Genomic DNA, 19870 nt, shown 5'->3' with positions numbered 1-19870 from the left:
ACCACAGAGCAGCTGCCTTCCAGGATCCCAGACCCACATCTTGGGGTGCTGCCCCCTCTCCAGCCCTTGTCCTAAAGCTCCAGTTCCAGCCCCATGTCCAGGTAGCCTGGAGGCCCCTTGAAGCCTATTGAAGGACTAGTTCAGGCAGCAGGACCCCCCAAGTCCTGGTGTGACTTCTGCCCAGTGGCCGCTTCTGACAGCTGGGAGTAGGAGAGATGATGGGGGTGTTGGCTAGGAATAGAGGGGGGTGGAGGGGTCCCCAGCCCAGACCCCCAGGCTTCCTTGGCCCTTAGTGCTGAGATGAGCTGGACTTCTCTCCCGAAGGACCCCGGAGTGTCTGTTTTAGGGGCCAAAGTTGAGGGTCACAAGAAGGACGCCAGCCTGGAGGTGGCTCTGGGCTGCCAAGGTCTGGCCTTGTCCCCAGGGGCCGTCTGCATAGTACAATGCTTGGGTCCTTTGTGGTTTTTTCCTTTTCCAGAGTCTTGAAGTGGATGGCGGCATCATTCTTGGTGCCCCACCCTAAGAACTGATGGTGTCTCCTGGTGGATAGGGATCCATGCTCTGTTGACTTGCCCTGGGCCCATCTCCTTGTGTCCTGGTCAACATTTGTTCAGCATTTGTGACTTAGGCTGTGTGTGGGTACACAGGAGGCTGTTGTAAACCTGTGTGGGAGCACAATGGGCATAGGGGGCCAGAGGTGCAAGGACGCGGAGAGACTGTTAACATTTGGGGCGCAGCAAACTGATGTCACCTGGGCTGTCCCTGCCCTGCTGAGCACAGAAGCAGGGGGCGCGGAGCAAGGCATAGTGAGCTGAGAGCAAGTACCCTCCTCCTCCTGGTCCCAGCATTTAGTCCTCTGAACCTTCCACCCTCTCCCTCCCTGCGAGGACAGTTTCCAAGCGCAGAGCAGGGTAAGGGACGCCACGGGGCTGGAGGCCAAGAGGGAAAGGGCTGTGGACACTTAGCTGCAGAGTTGAGCTCCAGCGGGGACCATCCAGGAAGTGGCAGATGTTGGGATGGAGGGGACCTCACCGAGGTGTGCCTCCCTTCCATGACACCTCTGCCTCCTGGGGAGAGGGCCAGAGCAACAGTGCCATGAGTAGGGCATTTGCCCTGCATGTGGCCGACCTGGATTTGATCTCCAGTATCCCATTTGGTCCTCTGAGCTCTGCCAGGGGTGATCCCAGGCACAGAGCCAAGAGTAACCCCTAAGTATCATGAGATGTGTGGCACCCCCCAAAAAAAAACAAAACAGAGACCTAGGAGCTAGAGTTTCTGGAAGAGAATTGGATGCAGGGCTCTGCCTTGAAGGATGGGGGACAGGCATCCCAGTCTTTCTCCCTGCCCTGCAGGTTGATGGAACTTCACCTACCTCAAGGGGCCTGCACAACCTGTGGGAACTGAGGGGAAATGGTCTGACCTGCCCAGCACCCCAGCCTGTGAGGCCCTCCCCTTTCTGCTCCCCCACATTCTCCCTACTTTCCCAGCAAGCCTGAGTGGGGGAGGGGAGGGGTGCAGAGATGCTAAAAATAGCAGCAGCAGCGCCAGCTCTGAGTCTCCTTGAGGGGTCAGTGGAGCCCAAGATTGGTGGGGAAGAAAGTGGAGGGGGCTGCCTGCAGGGATTGGGGAGACCAGAGGGAGCTGGACCTCCTCCCTGGACCCAGCTCAGGAGGAAATGAGAGAAGGGCCCAGGGACACAGGGACAAAGCTGTCCCAGAGGCCCACAGATGATGCTACTTTCCGTGTGATCTGCTTCTCCCCGAGACCCCCAGGAGCACCAGATGGACCCCGCTGTGACGTTCCCAAATCTCGGGCCTCTCCCTTGCCCCAGCCTGGTCTGGACCTCCCAGGGTCCTACAGGGTGGGCGGGCACCGTGCTCGCCTTCAGCTGAGAGGCTGCCTCTGCTGAGGCCTGAGCAGAGAAGGCCCACGCCATACCACAGGCAGCATCAGGGGCATGAGGTACCGTGGACCAGGCTGAGGGCATCATGCAGGTGTCTCAGACAGAGACAAAGACAGGCAGGAGGGACATACCCAGGAGACTAGGACGAGGCTCTGCCAGGAGATGGGCAAGAGCTGAGAGGTAGAGGCAGGAGGGGGAGAATCAGATGCACAAGTGACCGCTCTTGCGTGATCCCACTGTGGCCTGGACATGCCCCAGAAAAGGTGCCTCTGGGCTGGTGAGCGTGCTGCCTTGAACGTGTTCTGGGTTTGATTCTCAGCACCACACACGAAAGCAAGTGAGAGAGAGAGAGACAGAGAGCGAGAGAGAGCGCGAGAGAGAGAGAGAGAGAGAGAGAGAGAGAGAGAGAGAGAGAGAAGGTGCCTCCATCTCCCACTTCCTCCAACCAGCAGAAAAGAAGTGCTCTCACAGGAGGGGGCCGGCCAGCTGTCAGGCCAGATGTTTCAAATCACCAATGCTTCCCTTGCTGGATATAAATGAGGTCTAAGATGGGGGTCTGTCAGAGCAGGGGGCTTGAGCAGTACCCTAAGCCCTTCATCCTTCTGAGCCCCGGGTCTCCCCTTCCGGAACTGGGCTTGCTGTGCTTACTCCTCCCCCGTGTTGAGTGTCCAGCCCCGGAAACCAGCTTCCCATCAGCCCCGCGCCACTGCCTGCGAGCTAGCCCCTTTGCTCAGAGGGCTTCTGGGTTTTCTGGTCACTCCCCCATATTCCCTTTCACCCCACATCACTCAGCACAAGATGAAGGACAGGCACCAGGAATTTGCAGAAGCTGCCACTTGCCCGAGGTCACAGAGCTTTAAGCCGATATTAGATGATATTGGATTTAAACCCGGGGTCCCGGCTCCCTGGTCACACTCTTCTGCTCATGTTCTTCCTCCTTCTTGAGGCCCTTCTTAGCTCCCCGATGCCTCATACTCCCTCCCTCCCAGGCTCTGGTCCTCCCTAGGCACCTGCTGGCTGGTGGGACCCAGGCCAGACATTCAGCAGGTGGCTGCTTGGGGCACAAAGGAGCTAGCGCTCAGCTGCTGGGCTGGGAGGGAGGCGGTGAGGGAGGGCGAAGCTGGGGGCTTGTGGAGGGATCTGGGCTGGGAGGAGGAAGGGGCAGGGCCTGCTTCTATGCCTTTAATAGGGAGCCAGCAGGCAAAGGGGGGTAGTTGGCATTCAAATGAGCATCTGGGAGGGGGTGCTCAGTGGTTCAGATACTTTTCACAGGAGCCCTGCAGTTCTGCCCTCCTCAGCCCAATGATGACAGCTGGAAGGAGGGTTCTGAGGGTGGAGAGAGGTGGAGAAGAGTGTGTGTGCATGTGTGTGTGTGTGTGTGTGTGTGTGTGTGTGTGTGTGTGCATGTGTATATGGGGGGGCTGAAGGAGGTACAAAAATTGGAGTCAGGATGTCGGGACTCTAGGGACTAAACTAGGGGAGGGGAGAGCCCCCCTGCTGGATTCTACAGTCCATGTGGTTGGGTACCAGGAGGGGCCCTGACTGTTCTCTGCCTTTTGGGGGGCCTGGAGAAATGGGAGGAGTCTTGATGGCAGGCAGCTGGCCTTGGCTGGTCCTGCATATTGACTCGAAGATCTGAAAAGTGAACCCCATAATATGGAAGAGAGACTGGGGTCCCAAGAAGTTTTCAGTTAGGAGTCTTCTGTCCTTCCCCCCCCCCCTTTTTTTTTCTTTTTTGACTCCCCAAGCATGCTCGGGTGACCCTGGGGCTACTCCTGGTGATATCCGGTCACCCAGACTCAATGCAAGGGCCTCGGCTACGTGGTGCTGCTTAGGCCCTGCAGTGCTGGGGGCCACCAAGGCCACACCTGGCTGTGCTCCAGGAACCTCGGGGCAGTGCTCAACTGGTTTCCTGTCATTTGGTCTGTTTGTTTTGGAGGCCACCCGTGGCAGTGCTCAGGGGTCACTCCCAGCAGTGCAGAGGACCCAGCAGTGCTGAGAATTGAACCTGACCCTCCTGTATGCAAAGCATGCACACCAGGCCCCAGAGCCATCTCTGTAGTCCCTCATGTCCTAGAAAAGGCGTGAGTGGCTGAATTATGTGGGTGCTGTTTGACATCTCATTTGTATCTCATACAATTAATATCAGAGGGCCCGGGTCTAGCTGGAAGGCTGTCACCGCTGAGTTTATTAAGAAGGCAGTGGCTCCCCCTCTGAGCTGGGATCCTGAGTGGCCGGGATTTTGTTGTATTCATGCCTATCAAAGCGCCTGATAGGGGCTGAATAGAAGCCGTTGGAGAACGGATGGGTGGCTGAAGGACGGGCAGGTTGAGCTGCTGATGGATGCTGGTGTTTAAAGGAGACAGAGCCCACTGGGTTGGATGATCAGGAAGAGGGCGGGGTGACAGAAACAAGCAGAAGGACCCTGGCTGGCTTTCTGGGTCCAGAGGAAGCAGAATGGCTGAGCCACAGTGCAGAAGTTGGAGCCAACAAGGCAAGCTGCTCCCCCACCCCCACCCTCGCCTTCCCTCACCCAGCCCACTCAGCGCCTTCACATTTCCTGCAGTCCTTGTCCCTGGGCTCAGCTAGGACCCCCCACCCACCCCTTCCCTCCAGCCTATCATCCGGCAAGGCTGCAAAGTCTGCAGCTATAAACCCTGCTTGTTGTTGGAGAAGCAGCAGGTTTGTTTGCGCCAGAGCCCTCGAGAAATCGCAACAATCAATGGCCAACAACACTGCCAGCGGCTGCGGCATCGATCCTCACCAGCCGGGCCTGGCAGCTGGGCAGCAGGTAGGCAGGTGGGGGAAGCTTGAGTGGGTGCCCCAGGCTTGGGGTCCAGCCCTGCCCACAAGCCTCAAGTAGGTCATCCCACCTGGAGACTAGGGTTGAGTGGGGTGGGTAGAGGGGAGGATGGGGGCAGCTCAGGGTAGCAGGCCTGGAGGACTAATCGTCTCATTCACCAAAGTTTCCAAAGGATGAGGGGGGAATAAGAACCAGGGGAGGTTACTGACCCGGACTTCAGACATTCACCTGACTCCCAGGCCCACAATCTTTCCTGGCTTCCCGGGGTCAGACAGGGTTTATTCATTTGCCACAAAGAACTAAGCAAGACAAAATGTCTTTTTTTGGGAATGGGGGTATACTCGCTGGCATTCAGGAGCTATTTCTGGCTCTGTGCTTAGGGATCACTTCAGGCCGTGCTTGGGGGAGCATATGCAATGCCAGGAATCAAACTGGGGTCAGTTGCTAATAAGGCAAACACCTTATCCCCTCTCTGAGTCCTTAGTTTTCAGTAGTCAAGAACTAGTCATATACCAGGAAGCATCAGAAATGGTTAGAGGAGCCAGAGAGATAGTACAGTGGGCAAGAGACTTGCCTTATGTGCAGCTGACCAGGGTTCAATCCCCAGCACCTCAAGTACCACGAAGAGTGTCCCTTGAGTGCAGAGCTAAGACTAAATCCTGAATACAATCTGGTGTGCCCCCAAACAAACAATATCCACCCCCCCCCCCCCAGCAATCTGAAATATGCTAGAAGGGACTATTTATGGCTTGAGTCTTACAGCACCTGGCAAACTTCCTACTTACTGTATTATCGCCCAAATATTTGCTATTATTATTAAACCAATGACATTCTCCTGGGTCTCCATCTCCCTATACTAAAGCTTTATGACTCAGCTCAGGGGGACACACTGCTGGCTATAGTCTAGTTTTGCAAAATGTGCAAGTTCTTGGAGTGGCATCATTACTAGCCATGAAGACCACAGTAAGTGATTCGAGTCTCTGAGACTCAGTCTTCCCATCTGTGAAATAGGAGTAACTGCTAATCTCTCGCAATCTCTGTTAGTTTGGGATAGAAAAACATGTGAAAGACTTAGTTCCTGAGAATTCTGGGCCAGATTTTACACCTTGATATAAATTTTATTGTTTGTTTTCTGTGGTTACTAAAGGTAGATGCAAGAAAAATGCTCTCTGAGTGAACTATGTCCCCTGCCCTCATACCTCAGACATTGATGAAATGAATGAATAAACAGTAGATGACTGTACTCCAGCACCTCTTCTTTAGGAGCTGTAGAAAGCTCATGGGCATGAATTTTCTGTTTCTGGACCACACCCCAGCCTCCACATTTCCATTCATATCAGGCTTGGGTTTCCCCTAAAGTTTCATGTTGATCCCTCCAAGCTCGGTGGGTATGTCTGAAGCCTCCACAGAAGAAGGTAGTTATGAAGCCAGATGATCTGGGGTTGCCCCTGCATTACCTGTCCTTGAGGGCACTCCTACCCCCAGCAGAGGTCAAGGAATTAAGATACCTGAGATCTAGGCCTCACTTTTCCACTGTTCATCCATTCACCTGTGTTACTTTTGTGAATCTACACCTGTGCTTGTTTTGCTTCATTTAGGGAGCACGCCCAGTGATGCTGGTGGTCATTCCTAATGGTATGCTTAATTCTGTATGGGTACAGGGGGACCAGGACATTTGGGGGATCAAGCCCATATGGGCAAAGCATGTTCACAGTCCTTTGAGTCATCTCCCCTCTCCCCTCCACATGTCTTTAATATCTACCCTGCCCCAGACTCTGTACCACTTGGGAGAGAAGAATTGGTGGTGCTAAGGGGTGACTGGACAGGCTCTCGCCCTCTCAGAATGGCCATCACAACCAACCCCCAAGCCACCCCAGGCTGACGGCATGACAGCTTAATTTGTGGAAGGAAAAAACTAAGTAAAGGCTATAATTTACAGTTGGGATAATTGGCCAACCGTTAGAAGAAGGGAAAAATCCTAACATACAATCTATGTAAAAATAGTGTGCTTGCTACGCAAACTCAGCTTCAAGAAGCAGTCCCAGCTGCCAGTGCACCCACCTCTCCTTTTGAAACAGGCAGCTGACCCTAAACTTCCTCCAAATAAGAAGACTGGCGTTGGCCCAAAATAGAGGGACTGAGGCAAACAGACTTCCTGGCCTCTTTTCAGGGGTCAGTCTTGCTTCTGGAGAGGAACATCAAGTGCTCAGGTGCTCAGGACCACCCCCCCAGATGGGTACCTCAATGGCAGAAGCCAGGTGGATGGTGGGAACACAGCAGAGATTCCAACGTAAGCTGGAAGTCAGGCGAAGTTAATGCCCCACATAGATGTGAAGATTTGCCTGAGGTGCCAGCTAAGCCAAAACCTGGAGCATGAGGTGGATTGAGCAAGGTTGGCCCAGGAAGGAAGAAAAGAATTTCAGGGACTGGAGAGATTGTATAGGGGGTGAAGGTGCTTGCCTTGCATATGGCTGTCCCTGGTTTAATCCGACTCTGCATATAGTCCCCTGAGCACTGCCAGGAGTGATTCGTGAATGCAAAGCCCAGAGTAAGCCCTAAGCATTTCTGGGTGTGGCCCAAAAAGCAAAAAGGGGGAATATAATTTCAGGGAGGAGTGTAGCCCAGATGTTGAGAACATGGTTCGTTGGGGGAACTGATTGGCCTCGTGAGTTGATTTCCTGATGCAATTAGCCTGGAAGGAGCCTTGGAGACTCCCAGGTGCCTGTTCCTTACCTCCCAGCAGCCAGCTGCCGTGTCTACACCTCTTCTCTTACTTGCCTGCTCCATGCAGGTACTGTTTCTTCCTCCCTGAGAGCATGCCCGTAATCTGTGCACCCAGATATCTGTATGACTTGATCAGCTCTGGGAGGCCTGGATGTGTTCCCATGCTTAGCAACCACCAACTGCCAGCTCAGTACAACTTGACATTGAACGTTCCATATAATGAAGACCCAGAGAGGGCAAAGGTGAGCATACACTTAGGAGCTGGATTTTTTTTTTTTTTGCTTGGGGGCAGGGCTGGGGGTGGTAATCCCCTTGGTGCTCAGGGCTTACTCCTGGCTCTTCACTCAGAGATCACTCCTCATGGGCTTGGAGGACCATAGGGGTGCCAGATATCAAAGCAGGTCAGCCACGTGCAAGGCAAGTACCCTACCCACTGTACTATGTCTCCAGGCCCTCAATTTTTTTCTGTTTTGAGGGTTGGGCTACTCCCAGCTCTATGCTCAGGGGTCACCTCTGACTGTGAGTAGAGGGTGTAGAGAGTACAATATGTGATATCAGGGATCAAAACAGGGTTGGTTGCATACAAAGCAGGAGCCTTACCCACTGTCCTATCTCTGCTTCTGAGCCCGGGTTCTAAAACCACCTAGGTTCTAAAACCTCTCACTTAGGCTGAGAGGTTTGCTCACTAAACTAATTCCACATACAGGCTCTTTCTGCCTCCTTTTTGGGGGGGTTTACACGGAGTTGGGGCTGTTTCCTATGCTGTGCTTGGGGGGACATGAGGTGCTAGGAATTGAGCCTGGTACACCTGCACGCAAAGTATGCATTCCAGGCCTTTGAGAGGCCTCTCTCTGGCTCTCTACTCCTGTTCTCTTTTGGTTTGTTTGGGAGTACCAAGCTCTGAGAGTTCCTCCAGGCTGGAAGTGTGGGTGTAGAATCTATGAGTTGAGCCCTGCCTTGCAAATGGAGCCTTGAAAGGGAGGTGGGACAAGGAGGGTGGGAAGAGGCTGGAGAGCTTGGAACCTGAAATGGGAAGTAGAGGCTAAAGAAAGGGCTTTTAGATACCAGTCCCCCTACCCCCCACCATTCTAGAATCTGTGGTGTGGTGTGAAGAACACAAAAGTTCTAATTAAGCCCAGTGCCTGTCTCCTTGCTCCCTGAAGCACCCCACAGTGTCCCTAAGGCATTTTTAAGCTGCCACCCTGCTGAGGAGGCTGGGACTGCTGCCAGGGCGGCCAAGCCTCAAGAGCTGGGGCCAGCGAGGGGCAAGAAGCCAAGTCAGCTTCCCATGCAGTTCATGGTAGGCTCTCTAGCTTCTCCAGAAGCCTAGGGAAGCCTCCTACCTACCCCACCAAGTCAACCTCTGGGGCTCTGAGGAGAATCCAGACTGTCTCCTTGTCCCCAGTATCTACTCCCTGACCCAAAGTGCCAGGCTTGGGGACAGGAAGTAGGGCCTGTCCAGCTGTAAAATACACAAACACACACACACACCCCACTTAAAACTAGCCAGTCAGCTAAGGCACGATCCACAGGACAGTGACTGTTGCTTGTCAAGGGCCCCTGTTTGTTAACTGGTGGTAGCATGTGAGTGGGGACTCCCAGAAACCAGAACCCAAGGCCTTCTTTCCTTCCTCCTCTGGGCCTGGCCTTCCAAGTCACTAACCCTCAGCTCTCTGCAGAGTGAACCACCCATTTGCTGTCCTCACCCTCCCCATTCCCATTGTAAATTCACACTGAGTTCAAAGCTGGGGATTCTAGGGTCCAAGGTCACCCAGACACCGAAGCAGTCTCCTCTCAGACCCAACCCCACCCCAGTCTCTGCTGCTTTTACCTTCACAATCTCCCCAGGCCATGTTCACACATGCAGAGTTTAATTAACTTTATTGATATTCAGAAATTAGGAGAATGACTAAAGGTAATTGCTCATTAAAAATCATTAAACTGACACAGCAGGCCCCGCTGGAGCTACCCCTCCCACACTGCTTTACTACCCTCTTGTGGCAGGCTCACACCCTCTGGTAGGGAGGATCCCTAGGTGGCCTTTTGGAGCCGAGCTCAGTTGGAGATCAACAGCAACCCTCCCCCCCACGTCTCTCCCCCATCCCTGGCTCCCCTGACCGCTGAGCATAGGAACAGGGTGGAGGGTCTGCACGAGATCCAGCAGGATCTGGTCCTGCAGGTGTTCTCTACCTCTCCCATCTCCTCCTCCCTTTGGGCTGCTCCTGGCTGCATCCTAGGGCCACATCCAGGCACCTAGGCCTGTGTGTGCAAAGATTTTCCATGACAAAGCCACAGCATTCAGGAATGCATAGCCTGAGATGCTGAAGCTGACAGACTGAGCCCTCTACCTCTCAAGGTAAAAGCCCCGCAGCCCAAGCTCACAAAGGAAGCACCCCAATGCCTGGGATACTGTAACACACCTAGGCAAGCCCAGATCCAGATTCCCTATCCCTGAGTCTGACACTGCAGGATAGCTACTTGCTTCTCCTCTGGGATGAGCGAATACCTGACCCCACAGACCCTTTTGGCGGATCAGAGATGTCTGGGTGGACCTGGGAGGAACATTGGTAGGAGACACACAGGGTCTTGATCTCAGAGTAGACAGAGTCCTCCCAACACTCATACTTGCACCCCAGCAGGCTCTGTGGGTCCCACCAGCCATCCCCTGGGAGATGTGCAGTCCCACGGGGCCCCTTGGGTGCCCTCTGGTAGAAGCTGCATTGCCCATTGGTGGCTTTCACGCTTCTCACACCTGCTCGCCCTGAGTCGTTGGTTTACAGATACACTTGAACAGCTACTCCAGATACACTAAACCTTGCTTATGATCACCCACAATGCCAGGCTTCAGGAAGCTGGGGTTACACACCCAAATGCACCCCACGGACCTGTCCAGTGCACAGGGGTGGAGCCACCCCAGGACAATGCCCCACTTTGCAGGGAGGGACCGGCAAGGCTAGCAGGCTCAGATGCAGGCATTCCCTCCCTGGCCTTCCCTCCCCTGCCTAAGATGAGACTGCGTGGCTCCCACTTACTCTCCCCAGCTCCCCAAAGAACACCAGTTCTGAGTTCTTGGTGCCATCCTGAAGATCTGGCGTGACCAGCCAGACGACTGAGAGAGGACCTGATGGCGTGTAGGATGAGCTGGAAGCTCAGAATGGGGCTTCCTCGGCCCCAGAGCCAAGAAAACTGACGTTCTGGGCCCCAACCAATTGCCCTGATCACTGATGCAGCCTGGAAAGATGGAGCCAGCAGGGCTGACGTTCCCACCTATCCCCCTTTCACATCAGGCGCTGTGAATCATACGGTCACGGAGCACTGGGAGTAGGATCCAGGGAACCCAACCAGCCAGCGACTCCAGTGGAAGGACCTCGGCTAGGTGGTTTTGGTTAGTGCTTGTTTGAACGGAGGTCGGTGAGTTCCGCAGGCACTCGGAAATCCTCTCTCCCTAGGCACAGAACCCCCCTTTTCTCAGCACTCCCTTGGCTAAGCTTCCCTCCGCCCCGGGACAATGAAGCTTCAGACCGGCATAGAGCCTGAGCGGGGCTCAGGGTTGGGAACCCGGTTCCGGTGAAGTAGCCGGCCATACGTCGGGTGGACAGGGACCCACCAGGACTGCAGCCCACGGGGAGGAAGGAAGAGCTGCTGGGGTGTGCGGAGGGGCGGGGTGCGGGGGTGGAGGGAAGGACTTGGGGCGGCCGGCGTGGTCATCACAGCACCTCAGCTGCTGCAGCTCAGGGTCGAGAGAGGAGCCGGTAGCGTTCCCCTCTTCCCCAGCACCCCGCAGCCCCGGGAGTTTCTCGCTCGAATTGAATCCTAAGTTCCGACTCCGGCGTGGCAGCACCCAGACGGAACGAGGTGAACGACGTGCCCACCACGGGTCCGGCCGGCCGCTGACCGCGTCTCAGGCGGGAGAGGACGCGAGAGGCCCGGGATCCCGCGGCAAAGTGGAGGGAAGTTTGGCGGGCGGCTGGGGAGACGGGACGGCGGGCCCTGGACCCGGCCGGGCCCCGCAAGCAGCCCCGAGCCCTGGCCCCGACCCCGCACGCGCCCCGGCGCTCCGAGACGCGTGGAGTGTGGCGAGGCAGCGCGCGGGTGAGCGCGTGAGTGTGTGCGGGGAGGGGGTGGCGTGATGAATTGCAGCAGAGAAATCCCATTAGATCCGGGGAGATGATTAAAGGCGAGGTCTCCGCCGGGCGCGAATGGCGGGAGCCTCGGCAGCTTCCCGCCCGCCGAGCCTGCGCCCCGCCCGGCCCGGCCGGCGTGGGGCACAGCGGAGCCGGCGGAGCGCGGAGCCTGGGCTGGGCAGCCGGATGCGCGGAGCTGGGCGCCGGGACGGTCCCACCGTCTCGGACCCCCGGGACCCTGCCCCCGCCCCTGTCCTGCTGCCGCCAGACGCCGGGGTCCCTTACCGTGAGCCAGGAGCGCCAGCAGCGAGGGCAGGAGCAGCAGGGCTGCCGGGCGCATGGTGCTGGTGGTGGCCGCGCCCCGGCGGGGGCCGCGGCGGGAGGGCAGGAGGCTCGACGGGGCGTGGACGCGGGGCACGGAGCTGGGTCCGGCCGGGGAGAGGGAGCGCGGCCGCTGCCGCCGCCAGCGCCTGGCAGAATCAGCACCACGGCCAGCGCCTGGCGTCGGCGCCCGGGATCGCCGCGCGGGGCTGGGGGCGGGGGCGCGGGAGGAGCGGCTTACCGTAAAGTCTCAAGCAAAGGCGCAGAAGACCCAGCGGCAGGAGGACGGGCCCCGCGCCACCGCCAGTTCCCGGGAAGGACTGACCTGCTAATGTGGGCACGCAGCCCCCGCCCTTCCGCGTTGCCCACGCCCATCCCAGCCCGCCACCTTCTCTCCCATTAACAGCCCGCCAAGGAGGTGGAGTTCTAACCCGACGCTCCTTGCCAGAGTAGTGCCTTACCCACCTCTCCCCACTCCATTCTGGTACCTGAGGGCTCCAAGGGTGATCTGGGAAGACGTCTGTGAGCGAGACAGCTGGCGAGGCCCGTGTGCCCTTGTGGTAGCTCCGTCCTGGGCCAATAATGAAGATGGCTTTTGAGCGTACAAAGGACAATAAATTATTACTTTGCGCTCAATAAATGCCAGGGCTCCAGGCAGCTGCATCAGCAGCAAACTGTGCTCACAGAAAAGCTTAATTATCCTGCTATTATAGTTAAAAGCTAGTGGTACTCTTGTCCTGGGAAGACATTCTTCACTTGGCAGGAGGCAACCTGGGCCAAGCTGTGGGCAGCTGAAGGTAATATCCTGAGTTCCCAGGTGGTCCTGGATGCCCAGGACCATCCCTTAGCCCTGCTACAGAGCCAGAGAAGCCACAGTGCCAGGCTGGGTGTCCCCTGCCTTGTTGTATTGGTGGAAAAAATGGAACAGGCATAGGGAATGTGGGTATTTCCTGAGCACTACTTTATTTTTTCATCATTACTGTTCATTACTATTTTGTTATTAATTTTGGAGCCACACCTGGTGGTGACTAGGGGTTGCTCCCAGCGGTCCTCAGGCAATCATTGCTGGGGGGGGGGGTGTTGGGAGGGAATGGGAGGATCAAACCTGGGGCTTCTGAATGCAAAGCCTGTGCTCAACCCATTGAACCATTTCCCCAGTCCCTGCCCAGGACTATTTTAGACAGACTTTTGGAGAGGGGGACCCAGCTGAACTAGCAAGAGAGCTTGTATGTGGCATAATAATCCTGCAAGACTCTACCGAGGCTGAGGAACTCCAGTGAGTTACAGGACAGCAAAGAGAGGAGTTACAGCTGCACTGTCTTCAAAACTAACGTCCAGATTCAGTAGTTTTTGGTTTAGTGGAAACTAGAAAAGAGCCTCCGCAGACACAGTGGGACATGGCCCATGTTGGATGAAGGAGAGCTGAACTTCTTGGGTCCAGGGAGCAGGACAGTTTTCTAATGAACTCCTTCCACACGAATGTGGCTCCTCCCCAAAGCTTCCACATCACAGTCATTATCCAGTGCCCTTCCTAACCTCATGCTGGGAAGCAGTTGCAGGCATTCTGCTCTTAATTGTCTTTCCTCATAGAATCTTTTGGTCCTTTTCACCACCACATTCTTCTAGCTCTGCTCATCTGATTTGCTCTAGAACCCTTCCTGTGCATTCTAGGGAGCCATTTCTTCTGCTATAAAGAATTCGAGGCAGGGCCTGAGTGATAGTACAGTGGGTAAAATGGTTGCTATGCACATGGCTGACTTGGGTTCAATCACTGACATCCCATATAGTCCCCCAAGCCCACCAGGAGTGATTCCTTAGTGCAGAGCCAGGAGTAAGCCCTGAACACCACCAGTTGTGGCCCAAACAAAGCAAAACAATTCCAAGCAGAGACTAGAGAGATAGTATAGAAAGTAAGGTGCTTGCCTTGCTCGTGCCCTATTTGGGTTCAATTCCTCGTACCACATAAAGTCCGTTGAACCTCACCAGAAGTGATCTGAGTCAAGAAGTAAGCCCTGAGCAGCACAACTGAGTGTAGCCCCCCAATATTCTCTCAACAAAAAAATCGGCCCCCAAAAATCCTAGACTGTATAGAAGGTAAAGTGCTTGCTTTGTATGCGACTGATCCAGTTTAATGCCTGGCACCACTTAAGGCCCCCTAAGCACTGCGAGGGGTCACTCTAAGAAGATCCAGAAACAGCCACCACAGTGTGTGCCTCCAAACTGCCTCCTCTCTCCAAAATAGAATCCCAGGCAACACTGGGGTGGTGGGTCAGCTGGCAGATGTGCACGTACCTAGCATGTTTGAGCCCTTGAGTTCAATCCCTAGAATATCCCCCCCTCTAACACAGTGGGTGTTGTCCTCAAGGTCCTAGAACCCTGCAGTGCCCGAGACAAACTTCTCTAGGGGTGACCCCTGTTTGAAAAATAAAAAGTCCAAGACCAAGGCAGCAGGCAAGTGGCACATGGAATTAACTGAGGGATAAGGGAGAGGATTTTAGAGAGGATTTCTGGACAGCCGTTCCGGGAAGCTGAGCAGAAAAGAGGGCAGCAGGCAGAAGGATGACAGCTAAGTGGGGAGTTGACAAAAGGATCAAAAGCAAGAAGAGGAAGCAAAAAGAAGGTGCAAGGGAGGGAAGAGCAAAGAGGTTCTATAGCTGAGGGAAATTGGAGGGAAACGCTGGTACCCGACATGAAAAAGTATCCATCCCTAAAAAGGTTCCCAAGCATCACCTTGCTTCTGGCCCCCCACCCCCACCCCATAGACCAAGTAGTGTGGGCAGAGGTAGGTGAGTCATGACCCAAGGATGAACCTTGCATGCCAGGATGATTCATGCGGATTTGGAGGCTGGGGGCAGGCTTGTCTGGCTCCTGGCATCTGGGTTCCTTGATTGGCTGGGTACTACTCACAAGGATGAAGGTGACAAATACTGCTCCCCTCCCCGCCCCGAAGTTGTCACATCATCCTCCCTTCTTCTCTAACTTACCATGGGGGGGGTGGCACCTAGAGACTGCAAATCTCAAAACACAGCACTCTGCCCTGAGCTCTGAGAATGTTTGTAGTGCATGAGGGGAAGAATCACGTACCTGCATTGTCCCTCCCTCCCACAGATGGTCAATGTGGCCTCCAAGCAGTGGGTTTCTAGTTAGGTTGTGGAGAGCCTGTTCCCAAGTGGGAAACTATAGGGTTTCTGTCACTCTGTCTCCACCTCCAAGAGACCCACCCTATCCAGACCTCAGTATTAGCCACAAACTGGAACATTAAATTGCCCTTGGGGCCACACTTGAGGTGTGCCTGTAGGTTCATCATAGACTCAAGTCATATCCACATCTAGTAGCAGACTATGGAGATGCGTGAGGGTCCCTTCATCGGTCTCATTTCTCTCATTCTTTTTGTGTCCCCAACTGGCTCTACATCCAGAGGCCTGGGTGTCCCCTGCCTTGTTATTGCTTGCTGAATTGTCTGTCTTTTTCTATCCATTGTGGGCTCTGTGAAGACAGACCTCACCCCATGTATATCTCTTCTACTTTCAAAATCATCCAGTGCCCAGCACATGGGATATATGGGAAATGGTTTTTTTTTTTTTGGTTTGTTTTTCATTTTTGAGCATCACACCCAATGATACTTAGGAGTTATTCCTGGCAGTGCTCAGGGGACTATATGGAATACCAGGGATTGAACCCAGGTTGGCCATATACAAGGTAAGTGCCCTACACACTATACTCCAGCCCCGCATGGTAGATGCTTAATAAATATTTGAATATATAATGGCATGGGGTAGGGGGTAGGTGGAGGACTGCCTAAAACCCAAGTATCCCACTGGTACGAAATGAGTTCTGTGATGATCCAGGGAGAAAGGGACAATTGCTTCTTCAGGGGCTAAGGGAGGTGATTAAAGACTTAATGCAGCAGATGGGTGATCTGAAACTGTCTTAGGCGTGCTTGAAGTTTTAGTCATTGGAGAGGAAGAAGAAGGACATGCAAACTTGGGTGAGTGTCTTATTATGCAAGGAACACTGGTGAAAAATACATGACTGTCTAGGGTAGTGAGAAGAACTGTTTTTTACTTTTTTTCTAAACTTCTTCCCCTCCTAAGTTATTTTGTTGGGGGGGGCAGGGGTTTTGACCACATTTAGTGGTGCTAGAAAGCTACTCCTGGGGTCACTCCTAGTAATATTGCAGGGACCATGTGATGAACTGGAGTTGGTCACATGCAATACATGTGCCTTAACCCTTGTACTGTCTGGCCTGTCTTTCAAATTCATATTTTTGAGGGGTTGGGTTTGGGAGTGTTGGATCACCCCTGGTGGTGCTCAGGGCTCTGTGGTCAGGCAGTACACCACCCCTGGCAGTGCTTGGGGACTATATACTGTTCTGGGGAATTAATGTACCAGGGATCAATCCCTGAGGGGTCTTGGGGAAACCTTATATGATATCAGGAATTGAACCTGTGTCAGCTGCGTACAAGGCAAGTGTCCTACTCTGTGTGCTATCCTTCCAGCCTCAGCTCTGATTGTTATGTCGAAATCTGAACTCCCAGTGTGATGAGAATTAAGGAAGGGCTCTTGGGAGGTAATTAGGGTTACATGAGGACTGGAGAGGTGCCAATGAGAGGATTAGTGATATTATAAAAAGAGACAAAGGGACACCAGGACACTTTCTGCTGCCCCCCCCCACCCATCCTATCCTTTTTTTTTTTGCTTTGAAGACCAGCAGTTTGGAGAACAGTATAGAACCCCACAGAGACCTGGAGAAAGGGTTGGAGTAGGCATGGTCCAGGTTTTGTGGACATCTGAGCCACAGATGTCCTGGTAACTACTGATCCTTTCACATTTTTTTTGCATGTGTGTATGTGCACGTGTGCATGTGTGTGTTTGTGTGTATGTGTGTGTTCTATAAAAAATGGGATTCTCAGTGTGGGTTTTCAAGCACCCTGGCAAGCATCAGGAATGGAGAGACACATGGCAGACTCAAGAAGAGGCAGGGTTTGAGTTAGTAGGACCTCTTTTGGGCTGATATCCAGAGAAGCAAGTAGGGGCTTTTCTGCCCAGACAGTGCCAGACGTCCAACTCACATCCCTAGACACGAGCCTCACCCCCTACTTCCAAACAGCCTTGCAGTCTGCTGGATCACAGGCGCATTGGTGGCTTATTTTGAAGTCTCTGCCAGATGACTCTTGCTTTCTGAGCAAGAGAAGAAAATTAGTCTCCTCCAAAACAGCTTTCAAAATCGCAGCTCTGTCTTCTATAGAGCCAAGAGGATTTAGGGGGTTTGAGGAAACAGGGGCTCCCCATCTTCACCAGAGACTCCCAGGGACACAAAATTGCCCTTTACCTCAAACGATTCCTCAGACCCAGCAGAATATGGAACATTCTGGGATGCCACCTCGTCAGTCAGACTTCCTGGAGTACCCCAAGTCAATGCTTTTTTTTTCTTTTTGGGTCGCACCCAGCATTGCACAGGGGTTACTCCTGGCTTATGCACTCAGGAATTACTCCTGGCGGTGCTTGAGGGACCAGATGGGTTGCTTGGAAATCAAACCTGGATCAGCCGCGTTCAAGGCAAATGCCCTATCCGCTGTGCTATCGCTCCAGCCTCTGCTTTTGTTTTTTAGGGCCAGGAGGAGAATCTTGCTGTGGTATACGGGGAGTCCTGGTTCTTGGACACTGGCTGTGGCTCCAGCAGCTGGACTCATGAACTATATAGACATGAGTGCAGGTGAATGGAGATGCCAGCAAATGAGGTTTGATGTGAGCTGCTTTCCAGTTTCAAACCAAGGACTTCAGCCTGCCCACCAGCCCCAGCCAAAGCCTTTGATCCTTCACAGCACCATAAATGTTTAATGCCACCGGCTGTGCAGAAATGCAGCAGGTGTTGGAGCAGAGAGATGGGTGAGAACTTCAGCCCACCATGTTGGCTGATGGTTTTCATGTAGGAACCCTGGGACTGGTGGGAGGAAGCCTGTTCCCATTCCATGGCAGGGGTCATAGGGATCAAGTCGTGACATTACTAAAGGGAATGCTTTGAATACCCACTGAGGGGCTAAAAATAAAATGAATAATTACAAAACCCCAGTCCCCTCATTTTGACTGAAGGAGAAAGATGGAAAGTTAAATGACAATCAAATGCAAATACAGCTCAACAAACACTAGTGCAATTACCAGACGCAGGAACCACATGGTGCTTGCAGGCAGCAGGGGTTGGCAATTTGAAAGCTTGGGTATGCGTAGAGGTGATGGGCACAGGGCCATTTTAATGGACAGTTAAATAGATGCAAAACCCCCCTACATCCACTTTGCATATACTGCTAATGAGTGTGGGATCTGGACTCATGGCATCGAGAGGGGGGCTATGCCACCTCCTGTGGCTGCGACCACTGCATCATTTCAGAGTGGAAGAGGCTCTGAGTGCCTGGGAGGTGAGGTCCAAATAGACACTTGGATGAGAGGACCTTGAGGGGTCACATCAGTCTCACTAGACCCTTTGTGCAGCTGGTGTTTAAGAGGGGCAGGGGGAGATGAAGGGAGACCCTGGGTACCCTCCAGGAAAAGGCTCGAGGTGCTGGCCTTCTAACAGCCCAAAGGTCTAGAGACATGGCCTTCTCCTCTAGATTTGCATAATGCTTTGCATCTCATTTGAATGCTATTAATTTGGTGTCAGGCTAGGTTGGCATGGTGTCGGAAAGAGAACAGCTGGTCTTCTCCTTCTCTTCTCTACCCTGAGGCTTAGTCAGTGCAGTCCCCCCTCTTTGGGGTATGAGACCTCCACTTCTACTACCCCCTCAATGTTCCCTGGCACTTGTAGAATCCCTTGATGAAGCTAGCTCCTAAAAGCCCAGGCTGCTGAGGCTGTGTGGCCATCTGCAGGATGGTACTGAAGGAAGAAGAAAGGGTCCCCCAAGGTCACTCAGCAGACCATGGGAGGATGCTGGCAGCCTTCTCTCTAAGCAATCAAGGCGGCTTGGCTTGGAAAGGGTCCAAAGATAATAACCAGGAGAGGGAGGGAACAAAGACAGGTGATAATCCTGGAGAAATATAGAGGACTTAAGAAATAAAATTCTCTGAACTCACTATTTCTAGTGCTTGAACTTACATAAAATACATCTGTCCAGAGACATTTGATTTACAGGAAGCACTTCTTGGGCTAGACACCTGGTACCAGGATGATAGGCAGGTAACAAGGAGTGAGTTCTCAGGAGGACTGAGCTCCTGAGAAAGGGAAAGACAGTCCCAGGTGAATTCTATGGCTGCCTCTGGTTGGAACACCTCAAGGACCACAGTGAAGTGGGGGTCAGGAAGGGAGGAACAGGGGACTGGAGCGATAGCACAGCAGGTAGGGCATTTGCCTTGCACGCAGCCAAACTGTGTTCAATTCCCAGCATCCCATATGGTCCCCTGAGCACCGCCAGGAGGAATTCCTGAGTGCATGAGCCAGAAGTAACCCCTGTGCATCGCTAGGTGTGACCCAAAAGGCAAAAAAAAAAAGGAGGAACAAAGTTTCCCAGCTCTCTGGGAGACCCCCTAAAAATGTTTTTATTTTCTTCCCTTTTTTTTTCTGAGATGCTGGGGATCAAACCCAGGACCTTAAGCATGGGAAGTATGACCTCTACTGTGCTACATTCCTGGCTTTCATTCTTTCCTATATGGAGCCAGATGGGACATCCAAGTTTTTTGCTTGGGTGGTCTGACCTGGAATCTTGGTCAATAGACCTGGGAGAATTTCTGTGACAAAGTGGGAGTGCCAGGGCCAAGATCCTTTTTTTTTTCTTTTTGGGTCACACCCGGCGATGCACAGGGGTTACTCCTGGTTCTGCACTCAGGAATTACCCCTGGCAGTGCTCAGGAGACCATATGGGATGCTGGGAATCGAACCTAGATCAGCTGCGTGCAAGGCAAACGCCCTACTCGCTGTGCTATTGCTCCAGCCCCAAGATCTTTCTTTTTGTCAGGGAGAGTCCCTCCCCACTACAGAATCCTAAGGCCAGCTCCATCCACCTA

The 19870-nt window shown here is 53.6% G+C and overlaps 1 protein-coding gene across 5 annotated transcripts in view; it reads right to left on the bottom strand.

The window, feature by feature from the left end:
• The window catches only part of SEZ6 (seizure related 6 homolog), a 48498-nt gene extending 36415 nt beyond the window's left edge, over positions 1-12083 (bottom strand). For 3 of the 5 annotated variants that reach the window (XM_056127986.1, XM_056127988.1, XM_056127990.1), the window contains exon 1: positions 11840-12082. In XM_056127986.1, the coding sequence (XP_055983961.1) occupies positions 11840-11894 (55 nt within the window). In that variant the 5' untranslated portion in view covers positions 11895-12082. Of the gene's footprint in view, positions 1-11839 lie in introns of all 5 variants that reach the window. The other 2 variants (XM_056127987.1, XM_056127991.1) reach the window with 1 other exon arrangement.
• Positions 12084-19870: the final 7787 nt, after the last annotated feature.

The sequence above is a fragment of the Sorex fumeus genome, unplaced genomic scaffold (assembly GCF_029834395.1).
Source record: "Sorex fumeus unplaced genomic scaffold, SorFum_2.1 ptg000063l, whole genome shotgun sequence".
Taxonomy (NCBI): Eukaryota; Metazoa; Chordata; class Mammalia; order Eulipotyphla; family Soricidae; genus Sorex; species Sorex fumeus.
The sequence above is the reverse complement of the archived record's forward strand: the minus strand, read 5'-3'. Positions and strand labels throughout refer to the sequence as shown.